Genomic DNA, 21,590 nt, shown 5'->3' on the forward strand with positions numbered 1-21,590 from the left:
GGAGAGTTATAAATGGAAGATATAACAGTCTGGATCCCCATAAGATTCCATTAATGATGCAGGGTGACTGCAATGTAAAAGCCTTGTTTGGAAGCACCCCGAGAGTTAATAACATAAAACATTTGTACTAAAATGCTATGTATGAACCAACACAGAACCATCAGTAATATATTTCATGAACTGCACTGAATGGTACTGAAGTCCTGGATCAATCACTCCAAAAGTGGCTTGAAGTTGTGTACACTATGATGGCTCCATAGTTCAATACTTGACTTGCTTCCGAGTTGATGCTCTTCCAAGATTTACATTAACTCCAAAGTTCCACCATCTTCAAAACTGAAAAAATTCTCCCAGGGGCCCATACTCTAATTTCGAAAACGGAACTTCTTAATCTTGAGTGTAACACACCAACGCAGCATCTGTGGTGTTTCAAGACACCTGAAAAATTGACAAATCCAAGATTACAAACTGTGGTAGTGTATCCCTGGTGTGCATGTGCCATCTGGGTCTGTGCTGAGGCAGTTGAAAAATAAAAGTTAGCATCAAAGACAGGAGCCTCTGCTCTAACTTGGCTCTTTTCTCATATGCAATTTTAATTTAAATTTAACCCCCCCCCCCAGCATTTAAAAGTGCATCCAGCCACCATGCAAGTCAATGGAGCATGAATTAAATGTTTGGTTTGGCCTGGAAGGAGGCCTGAGGGCAATTTAAGTCCTTTTGTGGCCTGAAATATTACAGTGGATGACATTGCCAGGCTGCTGTAACCTACTTGCTCTCAGTACAGCCCTCCAGCATATAACAGGGGTATAACAGTGAACTATACTGCAGGGTTGTTGTATACTACTCCCTCAGCCCAACCTGCAATTTGGGGATTAAAGCAATAGATAACACTGTTATAAGCTACTCTCTTCACTTCAACCATACCTCCAATCTGCTGTAGGGATCTAATAGCTCGGGATAATAACACATGGTTGCTCTAAATCACCTGCATTATTCACGTGCACTACACTGCAGGGCTGTCATGAGTTACTCTCTCTCAGTCGCAGCCCCTTTCAACCTGCAGTTTGAGGACAGTGAACTGCATTGCTTTGGAATTTGCATTAGGGGTTATTTTTAAAAAAATCATTTCACACTGAATGAGAATTGAGTTTGAAAGAGAAGGATTTTTGCTTCTACCTTTGGGAGAGGTTTGAAAGAGAAGGAACTTTTCTCTTTGCTTCTACCTTTGGGAGAGGTTTGCAGTGGTGGGGGCAGTGGGATGGACACATTGGTGCCCAATCCAGCTACATTAAAATCTTGGATTTCTCCATTGATTTCTATGGGCAGTTTCCTTAAGGACATTTAAAAATAGCTTCTTGGTGTGAATCAGGAAGTGACCTATCCAGACAATGGTTCTTTCTATGTCTGTCTGTCTGTCTGTCTGTCTATCTATCTATCTATCCTCCTGTTCCAGGTATTCCATTCTATTCCCTCATCCCACCCAGTTGCCAGTTCCTCCACCCCCCTCTCACTCACTCAACATTCCATGTCATTGAATTTTTGGTATTATGTGAACCTCGGGGCTACCCAGAGTCTACCAATACCGCTCTCCTGTGTGTGGGTGATCCAGTTTTGGCTACATGAGCATGAGAAGACTTGAATTACTATTAGTACATATGATTAACTATTGTTTAATTGTGTACCTCAGTTTTCGGCCAAGGCAAGCTCTCAGAACTACTTACAAAAATTAAAACTCATCACAAAACCCAATAAATATTATTGAATAGCACTAAAATGTATTTTAAAAAGACTTAAGAGATCAGCAAATAGTAAAATATCCAAAGCCTTCTTTTTTTGTGAAGTATCTCCAAGGTCTTTCCTTACCTGAACCTAGTTGGAATTAGCTCCCAGCTCTGTTCTTCTCAGCAATGGCAAAAAAGAAATATTGAGGGAAGATGATGTTTCAAATTATAATAGCCATCTCAGCCAGCACAGTGAATTTCCTGAGATGGCTGTTATAAATCTTTTGAATTCATTCACTGTTTTAAGGTGTCTTAATGCAGCGGTTGTGGTGTTTAAAACGTGACTAAGAATCCCTTTTTGAAATAAGACCAAGGTGGTGGTGGGGGGGTTGCTCCCATAGAGTTTTTAAGCTATGGGGGTTGTGGAACTGCACTGGGGATTTCTGGAGAGAAGAGAACCAGGGTATTCTACCACTTCTGCTGAGAGACCAGGTGCCTTTGGCTCCCCCCAACTGTCACCTAGCTGACAGCCATTCCATCAGGCTACCTGAACTGTTTCCATTCCAGCTGGTCATGAGAACTATGACTTTAAGAACAGTGCTTGAGATTGCTTTTTTCTCTTCTTCCTCCCCATCCCTGCGTTTCCTTGTGTGTAGGAAGGAAGGTCCTTTAGACTGTTAAGTCTGACGGCAGGGACTGTTTTACCACTGACATTTGTATGCTGCTCTGGGAGGCCTTTCGGCTAAGAAGTGGGGTAAAAATGCTTTAAATAAATAAAAAAAATAAATGTAAAGTCCTTAGCAGCATCCATTCAGATAGCAAGTCAAATACTGAACTTCAGAGCCATCACTGTGTACACAACTTCAAGCCACTTTTGGAGTGATAGAACTTTTCTGCATGAGGCTGTTAATCCACTGAATCTACTTTTGGCTTCGTCACATAATTGAGATCCAACTATTACATGAAGAGTGTTTCCTTTCCTGCTTTGCCGCTGCATAACCTCTAGGTGGCACTGTAGAATAGTGGTATAGCACAAATACACGAGAGGAAACTGCTTTCTTTTGCTTTCACAATTAAATGCTACATTGGACTTGATGGTCTTATAGGCCCCTTCCAACCCTACTATTCTACGATGATTCTATGATTTTCCCTGCTCTAAAAAAAAACTCACGGAAGGTGCTGGTTAGACACAGAAGAGAAACTGGAGGGTCACAATGTCATCTAAAAAACCCGTAAACAACCATGAGCAGGGAATGACAACCATATGATAAATGCTTCATTTAGAAAAACCCATAGATTCAGAACTTCAGAACCATTCACTGCTGGCATTTTTCATTAATGGAGATTAAGGTGGTTCACTCCCCACCCACATGTTGAAAGAACACATAAAGGAGGGGTTGTGGGGCCATGTGGCCTATCTCCATCTGTTGCTGCTGAAACACTTTGCTGTCCACATGTTTGGATCATGTGGAAAAAGGCTCTTCATGTGGACTGATGTACATGTGTAGAGTCCTTCACTTGAGGAGGGAATCTAACCTCAGAGGGAAGAGCTCTATGCATACACATCAGCACTCATGGAGAGTCCTTTCTTGTGCTTTCCAAATGTACAGATGGTGAGGAAGCATTTCCACTGATGAGGCACAGAGCTGTAGCACAATGGCAGCAGGGGTTGAGGAAGTCCACACAGCCCCACACACCCTATGCATTCTTTCAACACACAGGGGTATTGTGCAAACCATCCTATTGCTTTCACTTTATGCAAAGTATTATTGATGGTTTATCAAGGCGTTAATATTGTGCACTGCTTGATACACAGCATTTAATGGAAATGCTCTGTATTAACTTTTGGTGTTTCATGACCTTTGTTGAGTTCATCAGCAACTAACAAGGTACATTGTCATTTCTCCCCCATCAGTAAGGATTTCTTCCCACATGATGTCACAAGTTTTGTTTAGCTTCAGGACAACTCTGGTAAAAAGGAGGGATACAAATATGAAGATAGATAATATACTATAGACTGGTAATTTGACTGTTTCTGAAGCTTTGCCCACACAATGGGTTTTGTTTATTCAGAAAGCACCACCATTCTCCATATTTAATAAGCGATACAGGTAATCGGTGCTTGCATGACTGTTGTGCTCATGCACACATTTCTTCATAGCAATTCCATTACCAACTTCCAATATTTTCCCATTTCTCTTAGTTCTAATATACTGATCACAGAAAAAGTAGATACTACAGTTGAAAGCAGATGTCCAGCTTGTGCCCCCAGTTTTCTCAGTAAACAGCAAACTTCATCATTCTAAAGAACCTTTAGTCTGCTTTTCTTCAAATGCACAAAAATGCACTTGCACATGCACAAAAAGCAGATTGATGGATCTTTAAAATGTGTATGTAGAACAAGCAACAAACAAACCCTAACATAAGAGGTATATAATATAAAACCTGAAAAGGAAGTTGTGGGAAGTGAGAAAGTCTTCTCTCAGAAATTGAGATGTGCTATCCTGTCTGTCTTACCTCCTTCTTGCACACCTTGAGTCACAAGTGTATGTACCAGTGCCTTCTCAAAGCAACCTGAGATGTGGCTCTTAAAGTGGAGGAAGTGCGTGTGCCTAGAACACATCGCACACACATTGCACAACACTCCTCTTTTGAGCCTTTTTATTTTTAGCATCTCTCTTTTCTATAGTAAGGCCTAAGGTGGTGTACAAATGATTATTTATCTGGAACAACCAGAGTGATTTCCCCTTACAGCAAACCTCAGTCTAGTACTGGTCATTTGATAGCTTTATACATGTAAAGAAGGAGTGGAGGGATGTGAAATTAACTAGAACCAATTGCAAACAGTTTCTCATCCAATCAATTTCACTCCTTTGGGAAACACCAGCCCTCTAATAACAGGCAGACAAGGCATTTTCTAGAGGTACTGCAGGAAACAGCCTTGGTTTTAAGTTAACAACATCAGTTTGGATAGGTTTGAAATAAGAACACATGTTTTTGAGAAAGCATCATCTAGTTGTATTGAGTAGTGAGACAGAAAATACCAGTTACTAAGCCCATTTTATAGGAGCCATTTACCAGAACCACTGGGCAGATGTGAGAAGGCAGTAAGATGTGGTCCTTGAGCTGCCCACCATCACACTCAGGTTTCACATGAGAGGCACATTTGTTGTGAAGCTGCAAGAGGAGAGAAAGAAGAGTGTGAGTATGTACCACCCCCTCCCCCCAATATCTACTACCTTCTAACTCTAGTTAACAATTTACATACTCTCCTCTGACATAGGCAGGGAACATCAACAGCATCCTGTTAGGCATGTTGGACGTAGCAGAGAACGTCCTCCTCCTTTGGCTTTTGTTCCTGTCCCAGAAAAGCAATTGCTTCCCACTGTGTGTGTGTGTGTGTTTTGTGGGGTGGGGAGTTAATTTCTTGTCATGCTAGTCCCCATCGTTGTTAATGTGAGGCTAAAGCAGCCTTCCCCAACCTGGTGCTCTCCAGATGTCCTGGACTACAACTCCCATAACCCCTTATATTCCAACACATGGGGGGAGCAGCAGGTTGCGGAAGGCTGGGCTAAAGGTTCTTCAGTAGAAAAATGTACTCCCTCGGCATCAAAGTAAAGTGCTGAGGATACGAAGGCAGGTCTTCAGCTTTGTACTTGTAGAAGCACACAAGGACTAGGTTCCAAAGTGCAGGAGCTCCAGAAGGCTTTGCTCACACAGCATGCTACTTCTGTGTGTTCCAGCATACCCATGCAAACATCACATGGCCCAGAGAGTGGTCGAAGGGCACACGGCACAGTTCTGTTGCTGCAGTCAGGCAGCCTGGGCCCTATAAATTGCCTGGATTGGAGTCTGCTGTTTTGGGACTGTATCTAAGCCACTCCGAGTTCTTAGGAAGAAGAACAGAAGAATGTGAGAACAGAACTAAAATCAATAAAATCAAAATAACCCTGTTCTCACAAACCTCTATCCTGCCTGCTACTAATATCTGCAGGCTTAACAAACCCTCTCTTCCTATGCTTGGCATTTTACTCTAGGAGCATGCAGTACCAGCTGATACATCTACCCACACATAGCCAGGATGAAATGTCTCCAGGAAGCATGGAACAAGACATCCCACATGCCTCATCTTCATACCATAATGGGGCTTATAGGAGATCAATCGCTGCAATTGCAGTGGTGGTGATGTGTCACATCATCAGATCCTGGATGAGCTTCTTGAGGAAACCACGCTTGTCCTTGAGATCTCCTGGAGACCATATCATGTATATTTTCTATCATAGAGATTTCCCCTATATATGTCAGAGTGAATGTCATAAAACAGTTGATGGATAAAGATATGAATTCCATAAATGCCCTCTGTATTTGAGCCTGTGGCTTATAATCCTTAAATAAGCAATTAACAAAGTCCAGTCATGTTCCACGGCTTCTCACTAGCTTTCTGTGTTATGGCCATCTTCATGATCAGGAGATGAAACAAGTAATGCAACAACATCCCTTATTTCTTATTTATTAACAGGCTTATGATAAGTAACAACACAGAACAGACTTGGCCTGCTGACATATGAGGTGCCTTGCCCTGAACAGTTTGGCCTCCCAGTATCTTTGGTAAAAATAACACTGTACTCTCTTCATGTACTCACTGTGATTTGGCACCATGCACAATGTAGTCCGGTAATGCCCTGGTAGCATTTGATGCTTTTATGACATCGATCACACTTGGCCGGGGAGTTCCCCTCAATCCACGTGTGCTGCATAACCTAGAAATGCATGCGACAAGGTGATCCATACTGGAAAAGGAATTCATGTGCTAAATGGTACTGCCAGGCAAAAAGGAGAAGAAACAGTCCTGAATGTGCATCAGAACCAAATTCATTCAAATATTTCCATATATTCTTGGATGTTTGGGATAAATGAAAGACTGGGCAGATGTGGGGAAGTGTCTGTGATACAGCTCTCTTGATTTTAGGGACTAGTATAGTTTGTTGGACATGAACACACAGATCTTTACTCTGCTGTGTGTGTTTGTTTTTTGACCTTTCACCTATGAGGTGAGTTACAGCTGACCAAAAAGGCCACTGGTGCAGGCTTCTAGACAACACTTGAGCATAATACCACAATGATCTGTTCACAATTCACATACCCTTGAAAGTAGCTCTTTAGCACAGGAGTGCACAACCTGTGTTAATTGCAGCTACCCATGGGTGTGCCCTGGCCCCCTCTGCCTAATCCCCCCCTCCATGATCTTGATACAAGTGACTCTTTCCTTACTGCTGCATTGCCTCTCTCCACTGTGTGTTTCTGTAGCCTGTTCCTGTCTATCACCTCTGTTTCTGCTTCGTCTTGACCTGTCATCTGTGATTTAGTGCAGGTCTTGATTCCAGCTGCACCTTTAGCCAATGCTTTTTGATCCTTCACTTACCATCTGGATACCAACCCAGCTAGAGTTCCAATACAGGCTTCAATTTATCTAGGATACTGAATAACACTGCTGATACCCAGCCTGCAAATAGATGCTTTTATTCACAATTCAGAGATCCTGGAACAGAGGAGTCCCCAGAATGCGGGTGCCTTGTGCCTGATATTGGCCCCAGGGTGCTTTGCTGTTGGGCATCTGCTTGCATAACCTCCTCTGTAGATGTGATCACACTTCTCTGCAACTTGTGTCCAGAAGGTGGATCCCTCCCTTTACAGTCTGGCATTTATGCACTATACCAGAAGCATAGCAATCCAGTGGAGTGGTTGCCTACAAAATAAAGGTACCTTTTTGGTGCTATTAGTAGTGCTACTATGACTGTGTGGATAGCATGCTCTGAATTTCAGATGGCCTGGGGCAGATGGAAGATTATCCATGAGTGAACACATGCACTAGTCGTTCATAAATGCCTCACTCACATTTGTATTTCTCTTGGATTTCACATAAGTGCTGATGCAGGGGACAATCTCTTTGGATACGCATCTTTCATGGACTGTGTATTTACAAACTGTAAAGAAAAGAGAGAGAAGCAGCGGCTCTGAGTCCCCCCTATATTCAAGGTAAGCAGCTTCTAGTTCTTTGGCAAGACTGACTGGTTAAACCTAGATTTCATGTATCAGTTAGAAATGGTATATAAACTAAAAATATATTTCCCAGATAGGTGCATTGTAATCCATGGTACAGGATTCAGCTTGGGTCTAGAAATATTTTTAATAAATAAAAATAAATAAATTGGGGCGTTCAGCCAACGGGTTCAAAACTCAGCTGAGCTATACAGATTCACTGGGTAGCCTTGCCTATGTCATCTTCCATTCTCAGTTTCCCATCTGTAAAAGTTGTATTGAAGGTTGGGTGCCTACAGTTGCAATCTTATACACACATAACAGGGAGTCTGTCCCACTGAACCCAGTAAACCTCGTTTAAAAGTCTGAAATGTCTGCAAGGTGCTCAACCCCTCAATACAGGTGCAGACAACCTAGTGCCCCCCATGGACTACAGCTCCCACAATCCCTGGTTATTGACTATGCTGTCTGGGGCTTATTGGAATTGTAGTCCAAAACATCTGGAGGGCACCAGGTTGCCTACCAGGGCCATAATGTGGCAATACAAGGAGTGAACTGGAAGGGCTGAGGCTCAGATGCTATTTGAAAATAAAAGCCATGCTTGTCAGGAAATACAGGGACAATGTTTGCATTTCAAATAAAAGCAGCAACGAGAAATGGTTCTAGATCCTGGAAGAGATGGTATTGCACTTTACACTGAATCACAGTCCATGATCACAATCCACAATTGCTATCCGCTACAGTCTGGGGCCACAATATCTAAGGGAACACCGCCTCCTCGATGGTCCTCCCTAAAATTTAAGGTCTACCAATTAGGGATGGACAAATCTGTTCATTTTCTATTTTTTCAAGCACAACTTCATTCTCTCTCATTTCCACATTCCAACTAGTGTTTTTTTTTTAATCTGCATGAAAATGTGTGTACATTTTTGTGTACATTTTCATATATTCAATTTAGTGTGCATTTTTGTATGCCGTTTCCCCTCATGTACATTTTTTTGCAAGCACGTTCCCCTCATACATGCCTTTGTACACAATTTCCCCTAATGTATACATGTTTGTATGCAATTCCCCTAATCTTTTGTTGGAGAACCGTGTCACATAATTTGGAGCAGAGCAAAAACCAAAGGGTAATTGTGTTCTGGTTCACGAACTAGTTTGGGAAGTGCAAATTAGGTCAGTTTGTATTAAATGTGAATGAAACAAATGTTACCCCCATCCCTACTACCAACGAAGCCTTGCTTCATTCCATCTGAATGGCAGCTGGACTTCCTTGGTTGTTGCCCTGGAGCTTTGAAACTCTCCCTGTTATGTGCTGGTTCATTTAACTCCCTCTCTCATGGCATTCTGGAAGCAGGTAAGGCTAATTCTATTCCATTTTGCTTTTGGGAAATTAGCCCTACTATGTGCTTTCATGATTTGCATTTTCTATTAATTGTTAGCCTATGATTTTAAAATGTTTCATTCATGTCATTGTTTTGTATATCACTTTTGAAGCAGCTACTGAAAAGCGGTATAGAAACTCTGTCAATAATAAGGTGGACACAGAGTTTGGACTTTAAAACACAACTCTGGTTTTATTATGAAGAATTATTCTAATGCCCCAATCCTAGACAAACTCACTTAGGAATCAGTCACATGGATTTCACTGGAAGTTGTGCCCAAGTGGGGCTACTTAAGACTGCAGCCAGTGTCACATTTTGAGACTCCAGAAGACTTCTGTTGGTTGATAATTGAGCAATGGTGTAGTAAATTGAGCTGTTGAGTAAGAGTTCTTCAAATATGAACATTGGCTGTAGAGGAACAGGCTCCTGTCATCAACAGAACATTGAGAATGCCTGCAGTGCATAGTAGCAGCCATGAGGATGGGAGGCTTTTGGAGCACAAGATGATTGACTTTATTGCCGTTGTTAGGTTCATTTGGATCCTAGGAAAGGATATAGCTTGCTTTAAAAAAAGTGTTAAAGGGTTGTGGTTCATTTGGACCATCACTTTTGAAAACTAAGAAAATAAGACAAGCTGTGCTCTATCAGACCAATGGCCTATCTCAGTCTTTCCCAATCCAGTGCCCTCCAGATGTGTTGGACTACATATCCCATCAGTCCCCATCAGCATGGCCATCTGGAAGGCACCAGGTTGGGGAAAGTGGTCCCATCTAGGCCAGCATTCTGTTCCCACAGATAGAAACCTGACATCAGTAGGAAGCCCACAGAAGGACATGAGTGCAACAGCACCCTCCTGTGTTCCCCAGCAACTGGTACTGAGATGCATACTGACTCTGATCCTGGAGGCAATATATAGCCATCATGACTAGGAGCTCTTGATAGCCTTATACTCCATGAAACATTTAAAAAGGGCCCAAACTTTCCCAGAATGAGGAACGCACAAAAAGTAAATATTAAAGCAGAGATGGGGAGCGTGTGATCCTCCAGTTGTTATTGGACTGCAACTCCCACCATCCCTCACCATTGGCTGTGCTGGCTAAGGATGATGCGAGTTGCAGTCCAACAACATCTGGAAGGCCACATGTTCCCCATCCCTTTATGAAAGCCTTGCTTGCTCAGTTTTATGATTAAAATGGAACAAAACCAAACCCCCAGGAAATCCTCTTCCCCACCTGCCTTGGAGAGTCTGACATGATTGGCTCCAGCTCACTCTCATGCAGGTAACAGCCAGGGCACCCTTAGGGCTATAAGTCAGGGTCAAAGCTCACTAGCCTTTTGTACATGGCACATCCAGGGCAGGCACTTACAGGAGCAGCACAAGCCTTGCTTCCTGACTCCCAGCAGCATGGTGCGGCAAAAGTTGCAGTAGGCGGGCTTCTTGAAGTGCTTCAGCCTCCAGGCATGCTGCCCATCATCCTTTACATTCTGTATGGAGAAAAAAGCCCATTGAGACTCAGTCAAAGCACAGACTAAAGCCAGCATATAGGGTGTCCAGCTCAGTCTCCTGGAATGGATTCACACAAACGTGTCTTTCACATGTGTAATGATGGAGTGTATACTTTAGTGACACTCCCTTAGTATTACAAAGTTGGTAATTTGAGGACTTGCCCTAAAGTCACATGACCCGAGCAATTCCAAAGGCCTGTAGGTTGTTGCAAAAGAGATTCTTAGTTGCTTCAAATAAAGATATATTTTAAGTTATTCCTCATGTTTTTGGACCCAGCCTGTTTTTGGACCCAGAAACATTTAGAACATGGTAACTGATGTTATCAGTTGGTCATCTTGGTCAAGCCCCTGTCATGGTCATTCTGAAGCTTTCAACACCTTTCCCCAGATAGCCTTTTAAACTCATGACAAACTTAATTGCCCTGTAAACTATCTGTAAACCGGTTGTCCGAGTTCACCCATTTATAGCCTCAGTAGCCTACTGACATTTTTGAGGTTGCCAATTAGAAAATGTATAAGAATGATCCCCTTGATAAGGATAAAGTTGGGTCTTCACAAAGCCTTTAACAAAAAAAAGAAAGAAGGAAAAGAAAGAATACCTGCTGTGGCATAGAAGAGAATGTTCTTTAGGCTGCAAACCTGTACACAGTTATCTGGGAGTGAGTCCCTTGAACTCAAAGGGCTCCTTCACACGGAGCTTTTATCCTGCGATTGAGATTGCTCCTTCATGGAACTTTGTGGGTTCTTTACATGACGCCACGATCATTCAAGGCGCCTCCTGCACTAAATGCCCTTTGTTCCATTTTTAAATTGATCGTAGATAATGAGCTATCAAATTACCCCGGTTGTGTTCTGCTTCAGTTTCCTCCGTGAAAAGACTAAAAGCGTCAAGAAGAGGAGCGAGATCGATGAAAGATAATGGAAGACTCAGACACAGGGGGAAGGAGGGGGAAGGGGGTGAAAAGGGGAGTTGTCGTGATCCTGCATTTAAAACGGAAGCAGAAAGCCCCGTTTTAAATGCAGGATTTTAGACTGGTATAGAGAAGCCCAAAGGGACTTATGTCTGAGTAGGCATGCATAGGATTGCAGTGTCAATGAATGAGTAATACCAAGCCAAGGTAGAGGATTACACCCACACACAGACACCCACACCCACACACCCCATTGTAGGTCACCTTGTTACTACTATATATAAGCATCTGAAGGCGGAATCCTATGCATGTTTAGACAGAAAAAAGTCCTACAACTTCCGGCATTCCCTAGCCAGCATGGCTAGCTGGGGAATGCTGTGAGTTACATGACTTTTTTTCCTGTCTAAACATGTGTAGGATTGTGCCCTAAGAGAGCTTTGGGTGTTGGGTGGTATAGAAATGTAATGAATGAAGGAATAAACTATGAAAATCAACCCGCCCCCGAATATATTCAAGTTATATTAACGAGCAAGGGAAAAATCTTGGGGTCATGGTGAATAATTATCTAAACCACTTAATGTGGTGCAGCCATAAAAAAGGTAAACAGAAAGCTTTCCCCTTCTTGAGTGTCCTAATGGATTTATATCTTGGGTTTTTAAAACAGTGAATATTTCAGTTTTTCAGCAACTTGTGGGTAGTATGATAGAGCTGTCATTGTCTGTGGCACATACATTAGTTTTTTCTGCTCTCCTGTTTGAGCAGAGACCATAATGGGATAGCAAAAATGATTGTGTGTACTATGGGTAGTAAGAGCTGTATCATAATTATTGAAAAAGCTATTGTCTGCAGGAGAAGGGTCCGAATGAGAGCAGAGCAAGTAAATACGACTCCATGAATGCAACTAGAACAAGGACACCCAGGAGTCCTTTAGTATAGGGCTGTGTGTTATATGATCTCAGATATTATTTTCTGAACAATGGTGGTGGTTGGTATCTCCATTTGGGACGTCAGGGAGTGCGTGGATGCTTCTCAGTAGCAAATCAAATCTCTCACCTCCAACTCATAAAAGCTTTGTGCACATAACAAGATATGTGTGAAAATGGATCCCTCCAAGTGCTTTTTCTAATGTCACGCACTCCCACACATGTCACATCTACACTTGCAAAGTACCACTCTGCTTAGCAACTAACATATTTTTTTTACCAAATAGCTGACTTCGTACACCCCCTTACAGAGTGAACGACATATAAACATTTCTTTGTTGTGGAATGGAGCCCAGTCTTTCTAAACATTTAAGCTCTTGTCATGATACAGGGATCTCTACCCCCAGGCAGATAAACCCTTGTCAGACCAATACCAAATATATATCATTGGTAATGATATATACCAATGGGAGCCGGTGTGGTGTAGTGGTTTGAGTGTTGGACTGGGAGCCAGGAGATCCAGGTTCTAGTCCCCACTGGGCCATGGAGGCTCACTGGGTGACTTTGGGCCAGTCACAGACTCTCAGCCCAGCCTACCTCACAGGGTTGTTCTTGTGAGGATAAAATGGAGAGGAGGATGATAATGTAAGCCGCCTTGGGTTCCTTGCAAGAGGAAAAAAGGCAGGATATAAATGCAATAAGTTAATAAATAATAAAATATCATTCATATATATACAGTACTGTGCAAAAGTCTTAGGCCACCACCAGCGTTGTTGTTTTAGCAAAGTTTTAATGACCATCCATAATTATTTTTTGGTCTCTGTATTAAGATACAAACAGAAAATACAGGAAATATGTACAGGCAAAAGCCAGTATTTAGTGTGACCTCCCTTGGCTCTAAGCACATCTTGAACTTTTTCGGGGAGACTATCCTGAAATTTTCTGAAGTAATCTTCTGGTATATTATACCAGGCATCTTTCAGCACTTCCCAGAGTTCTTCTTTAGATGTAGGTTGTCTTTTATTTCTTTCTCTGTCCAGGTGATCCCATACTGCCTCTGTAATATTCAGGTCTGGACTCTGTGGAGGCCAGTCCATGACTGTCAGTGTTTTATCTGCTGTTTTCCTCGCTAAATATGATTTCGCTGCATTAGCAGGGTGTTTGGGATCGTTATCATGCTGAAAAATGAAACCATTCCCAATCAGGCACTTTCCAGAAGGAATGGCATGATGAATTAAAACCTGTCTGTACTTTTCAGCATTCATGATCCCAACAATATGGACAAGATTGTCAACACCACTGGCAGAAATGCAGCCCCAAACCAGGACAGACCTTCCACCATGTTTCACTGAAGGCCGCAAGCACTCATTCGTCCATCTCTCTCCAACTCTTCTTCTCACATATTGTCAACAATTGGACCCCAAAATTTCAAACTTGGATTCATCACTCCATAATACTCTTTTCCACTGATCTTCATTCCAATCTTTGTGAGCTTTAGCGTATCTTAGCCTTTTCACCCTGTTCCCCTTCTGCAAAAGTGGTTTCTTGGCTGTTACCCTTCCACGAAGACCATTCCTGGCCAGGCGCCTGCTGTTACTCTAGTGTAAGGGGAGGTCACACTAAATACTTGCCACTTTAGCCTATGGAAGCAGTTTTTTCTGATTTTTTTTTTCTATTGTTGAATACTGCATACAAATTTCCTGTATTTTCTGGTTGTATTCTAATGAAGAGACTGAGAAATAATTATATATGTTCATTATACCATTGCTAAAACAACAAATCTAATGGTGGCCTAAGACTTTTGCACAGTACTCTGTGTGTGTGTGTGTATCTGTGTGTGTGTGTGTGTGTATACATATACATACATACATACATACATATGGCTTTATGGGGGTGCTCATCAGGGGTCCATTGCCCAATCTGCAGATCATTCCTTCTTTTGTTTTGTGCTTTAACTGAACCGTTCCTTACAGCAAGATCACAGCATATGGCCCAGGCAATACTCCATAAGGACTAATGCAATGCCTTCTAACTGGGACAGATGGGGACACTCCAGGAAGTTTTGGAAGTAGAGGGAATCCACTGACTTCATGGACCAGGAGACAGTTCCAGGCATTCCTAAAGCAGGGGTGGGCAATCTCAGGCCCAGGGTCCCAATCTGGCCCTCTGTGGTTTCCCAGATGGTCACACCCCCATCCCCTTCCCCTGGCCCCACCCCCTTTCCCCCAACCATCAATCATTTGATGGTTTCCTGGCTTTTGTGCAGTTTGTTCCCCATTCCAAAATATTGAAATGCTTCTCCCAAGGCCTTGTTACAGGCAGTAAGGGCTTTAATTTGCTGGGATTTTTGTATTTTTGGTCCCACCCCTCTTGCTTTCAGCCCTGCCCACCACTGGAATGCGGCCCCGAAAGCTTCTCTGAAATTGAATTTGGGGCTCAGTTAAATCCACTCCATCTGTGTGCTGCAAATTGCCAGGCATCTTTTGTTATACTGTCTGCACATTGAAGTAATTGAGAATTTAAATGAGAATTTTGTTCATTTTCAAATGTGGGTTTGCACTAATGTGCACTTGCACTAGTGTGCATTAGCACAAATGCTCACTTGCAAACATGTGCATTTGTGTTAATGCACATTTCTACTAACATGCACTTGTGTATTTACACATTTGCACAACACCCCCCACCCTCCAGTAAAAAAAACGGTTTGCAAGTCCATGGAATCTGCATGACTTGGGAAAAGCCAGTCCACTGCAGAATCTGCAGGTCAGATTCAAAGAAATCTGAACTCATTTGAATATGTTGCAGATTTCTCTGACATTCCTATCTGGGCATCAATATTATAAAAAACACAGAACCTGCATTTTCTGACATGAGCTGAACACAAAGCAGAAATATTTTGTCAAGCTTGGTGCGGAAGAATAGGGCCTATGTTTCCCACTGACCTGTCTTGAACTATTTTGGTAATAAGAGACAAGAGCATCAGGTAATCTTTCAAATCCCAATTGCCTCCAGACAATCAAATTACCTTCAGGCTGCTAAAGCTGGGACTTATAGAGCCAGAGGGAAGTAAATTGGTGTGTGTGTGTGGGTGTGTGTGTGTGTGTGTGAGAGAGAGAGAGAGAGAGAGAGAGAGAGAGAGAGAGAGAGAGAGAGACTGAATTATCAGGCGGCCAGTGTGGGGGCAGTCTGAAGAGTTGAGCCTTGAAGGTGGACTCAGGCTGAATCACACCATAATAAATAAATGAATAATGGTGCACAGTCAGGAACATTTCATTAGTTTTAACTTAAATTATAAAGTTAGCTACATTTACATCCTTCCTGTTTTCTTTTATAATTTTGCCCAACTCTGTTAATGAGCTTCTTGAATGCTGTGCAGATAGGAGAGCTTATTAATTTTCTTTGAAGAAACCTGTTAAAAAGACAGTGATTTGGAATCTGGCTTTTGGGGTTCTGGCGCCCTCACATGGTGTTATCTCTGCAAGAAGCTGCATAAAATGCTCTTTTTTCTTCTTTACCTTGACTATCCTTGACCTTAATTTATACTCTTGTGCAAGTCCTATTCACCTCAATGAGGCTTGAGCAGGAGATGCTCCTCAAGAATTGCACCTATAAACATAGGAACATAGGACGCTGCCTTGTGATGAGTCCATCTAGCCCAGTATTGTTGACACTGACTGGCAGCAACTCTCCAGGGTTTCAGGCAGGAATTTTCCCAGCCCTGCCTGGAGATGCCAGGAATCAAACCTGGGACCTTCTGCATGCAAAGCATGTGCTCTACCAGTGATGTGGCTCCTCCTCTCTATATGCATGAGTATTTTAAATACAAGCAATTATTGGAACTATTACTCCCATTTTGAAAGGCCATAGCGTTATTAAATATTGGGCCAAAAATACAAGTAGCATGAGACTGGATTACTGCATTTTAAATCCACCTGGAAAAAGGAGGAGCATGTTTACAAACTCACTACAACTACGTGGCTGGACATCCTTTGAAGGTTGCACCTACATTGGCTTATCTTCTCTGAAGTCAGGCCTGCTACTCACTGTTTCCATGCCCAGCAGAACCAGCAGGGGTATGGTGGTCATGCCACCCCGAATCCATTCTTCCAGTGTCACAGTTCCATCGTGATCATAGTCTATCTCTTCCATCATCTCTTTCAAGATCTGTAGAAGGCAAAATCCAATTAAAATCTTCATATCTTCTCTCAAGCCACCAATTGCACCAAATTCTATTGATAGGGTGTACTATGCAGGAGGCCTTGTATTATGGCATAGAGAATAAAACAGAGTGTAGCATTGACATAAAGAGTGTGTAAGCCACCAGTGTGTGTGTGTTTTGAACTAGCAGCCAGTCTCTAGTGCCTTACCTCGTGTGTCACCAATGCTCAGCAAACCAGGCCAATTGTGCTCCGTGGGTCAAGGATGACTTCTAGGCATTTTGAATACAGTTCCAGCATGAATGCAGTGTGCTGACCGCCTAGCTTGAAAACTGTCTGTTGATCCCAGAAGCCCACTGGGACATACTGAACCTTATAAAGCCCTTGCATCCAAGTTAGCTCCTCAGCCTGAGCAATTGGTTTCACCAAGTCACCACACAGCCTTGCCTTTCAGATAGGACCTGACCATCAGTTTGTCCTTGATCATGTCTTCTGCCTCTGGCCCTTTTGAACCTCATCTGTTTGTGCCAGAAACCGATCCCTTGCTGTAGCAAGGGATTGAGCAATTCACGACCTGACAGACAGTCAATACCTGGACTAATACAGAACTCTGTAAGCCCCCAAACTGTTCTAGCACATACTCTCTGCATATGCTCTCCAAAACAGACTGTTAAGCCTGCACACTCACTTCCTGCAAAATCATGATAATCTCCTCAAGAATACACCAGTGAAAAGATGAATATTCATCTCCTTGCTCTTAGTCTTCTTTGCTTCCCATCTCAGGAATCCATCCCTTTTGTGACACGGTCCTCAGAGCTGAGAAGCTCCTGTTAGGTAGTTAAGATTGCTCCATATGATGATGCGTAATTCAAGTGAACAACAATCATCAGGGATATCTGCGGTGCAACCTCAATCATCCTTCTCTCTCAAGGGAACACAACAGATCCTCGAGGGGATAGGAAAGCCAGTCTTTATGAATTAATTCTGACAGCACTCAGCAGAGACCAGCATGCAAGTGGAACTCACCGGCCTTAGCTCTGTGGAGTCCCACTCCAGGTATTCTGCTACATGAACCATCTGATTGATTATGCGATCCAGCTCCTGGGATCAGAAGTAAGACCAAAGTAGGAAAGAAGAAAGAAAAATGTTGCTGTGTGTACGTTTCCAGTAATGTAAATGATAATATAAGTATGTGGACATTGCACACATATATCGGCACACGAGGAGAAATGATCTGATTTTTAAAAATGAAGGCTGATGAATGCCTTTCCTTGTTCGCTGCCTCTATGATGCAAACATTTGGGTTCAGTTCCTTGTTCTTGGAGGCTGTTAGGGCCAGCATCGAGGGTAGGCATGGCTGGGCACCGGTCGAGAGCCCACAGCCCAGCAGGGGTCCACAGACACGAGCCCCTGAGAGTTGCTCCTCCTCTTTACCGCTGCAACTCGCTTGTTCACCTGCCTCTTGCTCGGCCAAAACAATGGTGGTGAGAAAGAGGAGCAGTAGATGCCACCACCTGCTTGCTCACTGGTTCTCTGCCTGTCAAGCAAGCAAGTGGTGACAATGATGAGAAAGAGGATGAGGAGCAACAGCAGCTGGACACAATGGTGGTGAGAAGGTCACTGAGAGAGTGGCCCTATTGAGGGTGTCTTGCCCAAGGGCCCTCAGAAACCTGGAGCCAACACTGGAGCAGCATCACACCAGAGTGATCACAACCAGGCATTGTCAGGAAGGAACCTGAGCATGTGGAGATGTCTAGCAGCTCAGACTCAGAATGGGAACAGCCAGAACTGGGGGAGGCTCCCTCCCTAGTGAGCTCAGATATGGTAAGGCCTTCTTCCCAAGACCTGGACACACAGATGGCTCAGCTTGAACGGCCCCCCAACCCTCCTCCATGAGAACCCATGTTCTGGGGGAGGAGGAGAGTGAGGGGCGTGACTTGCGGGATGCTAGGGTCCGTTGCAGAGCAAAGCAGGAAAAGTTAGAGGCGGAGCTCAGATGCACCATCAAGTTGGCAATGTGTGAAAGGCTACATAAGAGGGGCATCTCTGTGTAGTGACTGTGGCTGAGAAGTTCTTGCTGAGACTGCTGGCAACTTCTGTAACTTCCACTTAGGGATGTCAGAGAATTCCGCCACGGACTCCAGTGAGGCCGGATTCTAAAGAATCTAAAGAAACGGCCTCCCGCCACCCCCCATGGAATCCCCCTGGGACGGAGCTTACCTGGGGTGGATGCGGTGGTGGATGCGGCGGCAGCGGCTCTGGCGGCGGCGGCTCCAGCTGGTCTCCCGGCCGGCTGCTGCCAGGCTGCTGCGGCTGCATTTGCATGGCTGCCTTTACCGTGATAGGCTACGTAAATACCTATGTAGCCTATGACGGCAAAGAGCAGGGGCACAAATGGCGTAGCGGCTGCCATTTGCATCCCTGCTTTTGCCGTGATAGGCTACATAAATATTTATGTAGCCTATCACGGGCTACTGTAGGGACGCAAATGGCGTCACCTATGCAGGATGCCATTTGCGTCCGCACCAGCCTGGCAGCGGCTGGAGGCCCCGCTGCGGATTGGCCTGGCTGGCAGCTCCGCGGTATGGCTGCGGAGTGGAGCTGGCCAGGCAGGATTCTGGGGGGGAGGACCGGATCGCCTCCCCCCCCGTTGAGGATTCCGGGGGGAGGAATGGATCGCCTCCCCCCCCCCAGCGGATGCCCTGACCGGAACCAGGTAAGGGATTCGTACATCCCTACTTCCACTTTGGCTCCTTTATTGATATTTGTATATGTGTGGATTAGCCGTTTTCACTGCAATCTCAGAGTTTCCTCAAATTTGCATTTGCAAGGAAGCAAGTCCTTAACTAATAAAGTAGTGAGCCTGAAGCCTGGTATCCTGGAGTGTGTTGATTGTGAGGGGGGAGGAGGAAGGAACATGACAGGCATTTAGAAAGAGTTGTGTCCTCCCTTTCTTGAGAAGAGCATTGCTCTGAGGGATAGCTGTCAGGAGTGTTTCTGAGCGCAGGGAGTGGGATAGTAGTTCAGATTCTGAAGAAGAACCGCCAGACATGGGGGAAATATTTTCCCAGGCTAGTCCAGACATGGCTAGGCAGGCTCCTCAGGTTTCAAAGGTCCAGCTGGAGGAGGAGGTCCCTCTTCACCCCCTACCCGAGAGATAGCGAACAGGGAGAGGCAGGGTTTGGGGAGTCTGAATTAATAGATGCTGGGCACAGACGCAGAGCAAAGAGGGAGAAGGCTGGGGCGGAACTTGGACGGTCTACCCGATTGGCCTTGCATGAACAGCTGTGCCTAGAAACCTTACAAGAGAGATGGAGACCTCCCCCCACCCCTTAATTTAGTCTAGTGAGACCGCCTTCCTTTCAAATGGCGGGCAACTTTCTTAGCTACCTTTTGAACCCCCTGAAGGCATTTCCTTGTAGGCTGAGAGTCACTGAGACTTTGCATCTGTATGACACCTTGAAGTATGGATTAAAAGCTGCAGACTGAAGCTTCTTGTCTGTGTTTGATTCAGCGTTTGAAGTTCAGTGGGGGCAAAAGAAATCCTGACAATAGCTTACCGAGCTGTCCAGGAGACCATTGCCATCTGTATCATAGAGGCGGAACATAACTGCAAGAGAACACAAATGCAGCAAAGGTCTGTAATAAATGCAGCAAAGGTCTGTAATAAATGCAGACACCCACAGGCAAAATGAGTTTGTTGATCAGCCGCTCTGCTCTACAGCTGCACTGACTTCAACACCTACTGTGGTGAACCAGTAGCCTCCCGTTAACACAGCATCTTAGATCATCCACATTTAAACCCATATATGACCATTAAAAACAAAATTCCTAACAGTTGCCCAAAAGTCCTGTAAACTTGACCAGGAGTGGGGGACCTTTGTTACTTTCAGTCTGGGGAGTCTACCTTCAAAGTTGGGTTCTTGGCTCACCAATGGCAGTGGAATAATGTGCTCTCCATGTGGCAACCCACCTTCAAGAACATAGGCAACAGAAATAAAATGGCAAGAAGTATGGCTGTATTTTGGTCTTGTGATCTACCAGAGATCAGAGATTTATTTCTGTGCTAGAATCTGTCTTATGGTTCCTAAGAACCAGGAAGATTTGTATCCACTAAGCAGAGAGGGAGGTGTGTGTGTGGTGGAGTGGGTAGGCGGGTGGGATTTGCTTCTTCTTACAGCTGTAATTTCACCTACATGGAATTATAGGGTCCTCAGCAAGAGGAAGAATCCTCTGGGTAGACTGACCACTTACACATCACCAAAGAAGAGGATAAAAGAGAACACAGATCTGCATGCAATATACATATGCCAATAAGTATAGATGCAAATTTAGAAATAATTACTATGGTTTAAATAGAAATACATCTCAGCATTGTGAGGAAGTCTAGGAGCAGGTGATCAGTGTCCATTGCTCAATCTGTCATCCAGGTGGGGGTAACAGTTGATGGCAGGGCTGGCTCAAGACATTTTGCTGCCTGAGGTGAAGGACAAGATGGCACCCCCTCCATTTCACCTATGGAAGCTGACAGGATTCTTACATGAACACTAGTGATGGGACATCATTGGAGGCCAGCAGGTTAGCATAGGGGTGTAGGGCAGGCTGCCTTGAATACACAGCTCGGTCCTCCAATGGAGGGGAATGGCCAGGGGGCTGCCACCACTGCCCTCTCCACACCACCGAGCATCTGCTTCTTGAAGCGACTGCCTCACTCTGCCTTATGGTAGGGCCAGCCCTGGTTGATGGGCAACTTCAAGGCCCCTGTTGCTCTCCCTTCTTACGGCTCTTTATTTTTAAACCAGATTTGGACTGGATGGCCCTTGAAATAGAGAACACCTTTGCATACAGGACCGTCCTCTCACAGCTCTCCAAGGAGAGTACTTTCCTCTGGCCACCCTACTTGTGGCTGCTTTCCAATCATCATCTGTGAAAAGGAGGCAAAGCAGGA

At 44.1% G+C, this 21,590-nt stretch overlaps 1 protein-coding gene across 1 annotated transcript in view; it reads right to left on the minus strand.

Annotated features, from left to right (window-relative positions):
* Positions 1-21,590, minus strand: part of DGKG (diacylglycerol kinase gamma) — a 117,958-nt gene that overhangs the window by 61,606 nt on the left and 34,762 nt on the right. Inside the window, exons 8-14 of the mRNA XM_084842004.1 lie at positions 20,203-20,252; positions 17,669-17,743; positions 16,530-16,649; positions 10,513-10,630; positions 7,617-7,705; positions 6,365-6,481; positions 4,800-4,898 (exon numbers count right to left, since the gene is read on the minus strand). Of these exons, the coding sequence (XP_084698130.1) occupies positions 4,800-4,898; positions 6,365-6,481; positions 7,617-7,705; positions 10,513-10,630; positions 16,530-16,649; positions 17,669-17,743; positions 20,203-20,252 (668 nt within the window). The remainder of the gene's footprint in view (positions 1-4,799; positions 4,899-6,364; positions 6,482-7,616; positions 7,706-10,512; positions 10,631-16,529; positions 16,650-17,668; positions 17,744-20,202; positions 20,253-21,590) is intronic.

Source organism: Heloderma suspectum, chromosome 3, assembly GCF_057233095.1.
Source record: "Heloderma suspectum isolate Gila_16-S chromosome 3, 16-S_ref, whole genome shotgun sequence".
Lineage (NCBI taxonomy): Eukaryota > Metazoa > Chordata > Lepidosauria > Squamata > Helodermatidae > Heloderma > Heloderma suspectum.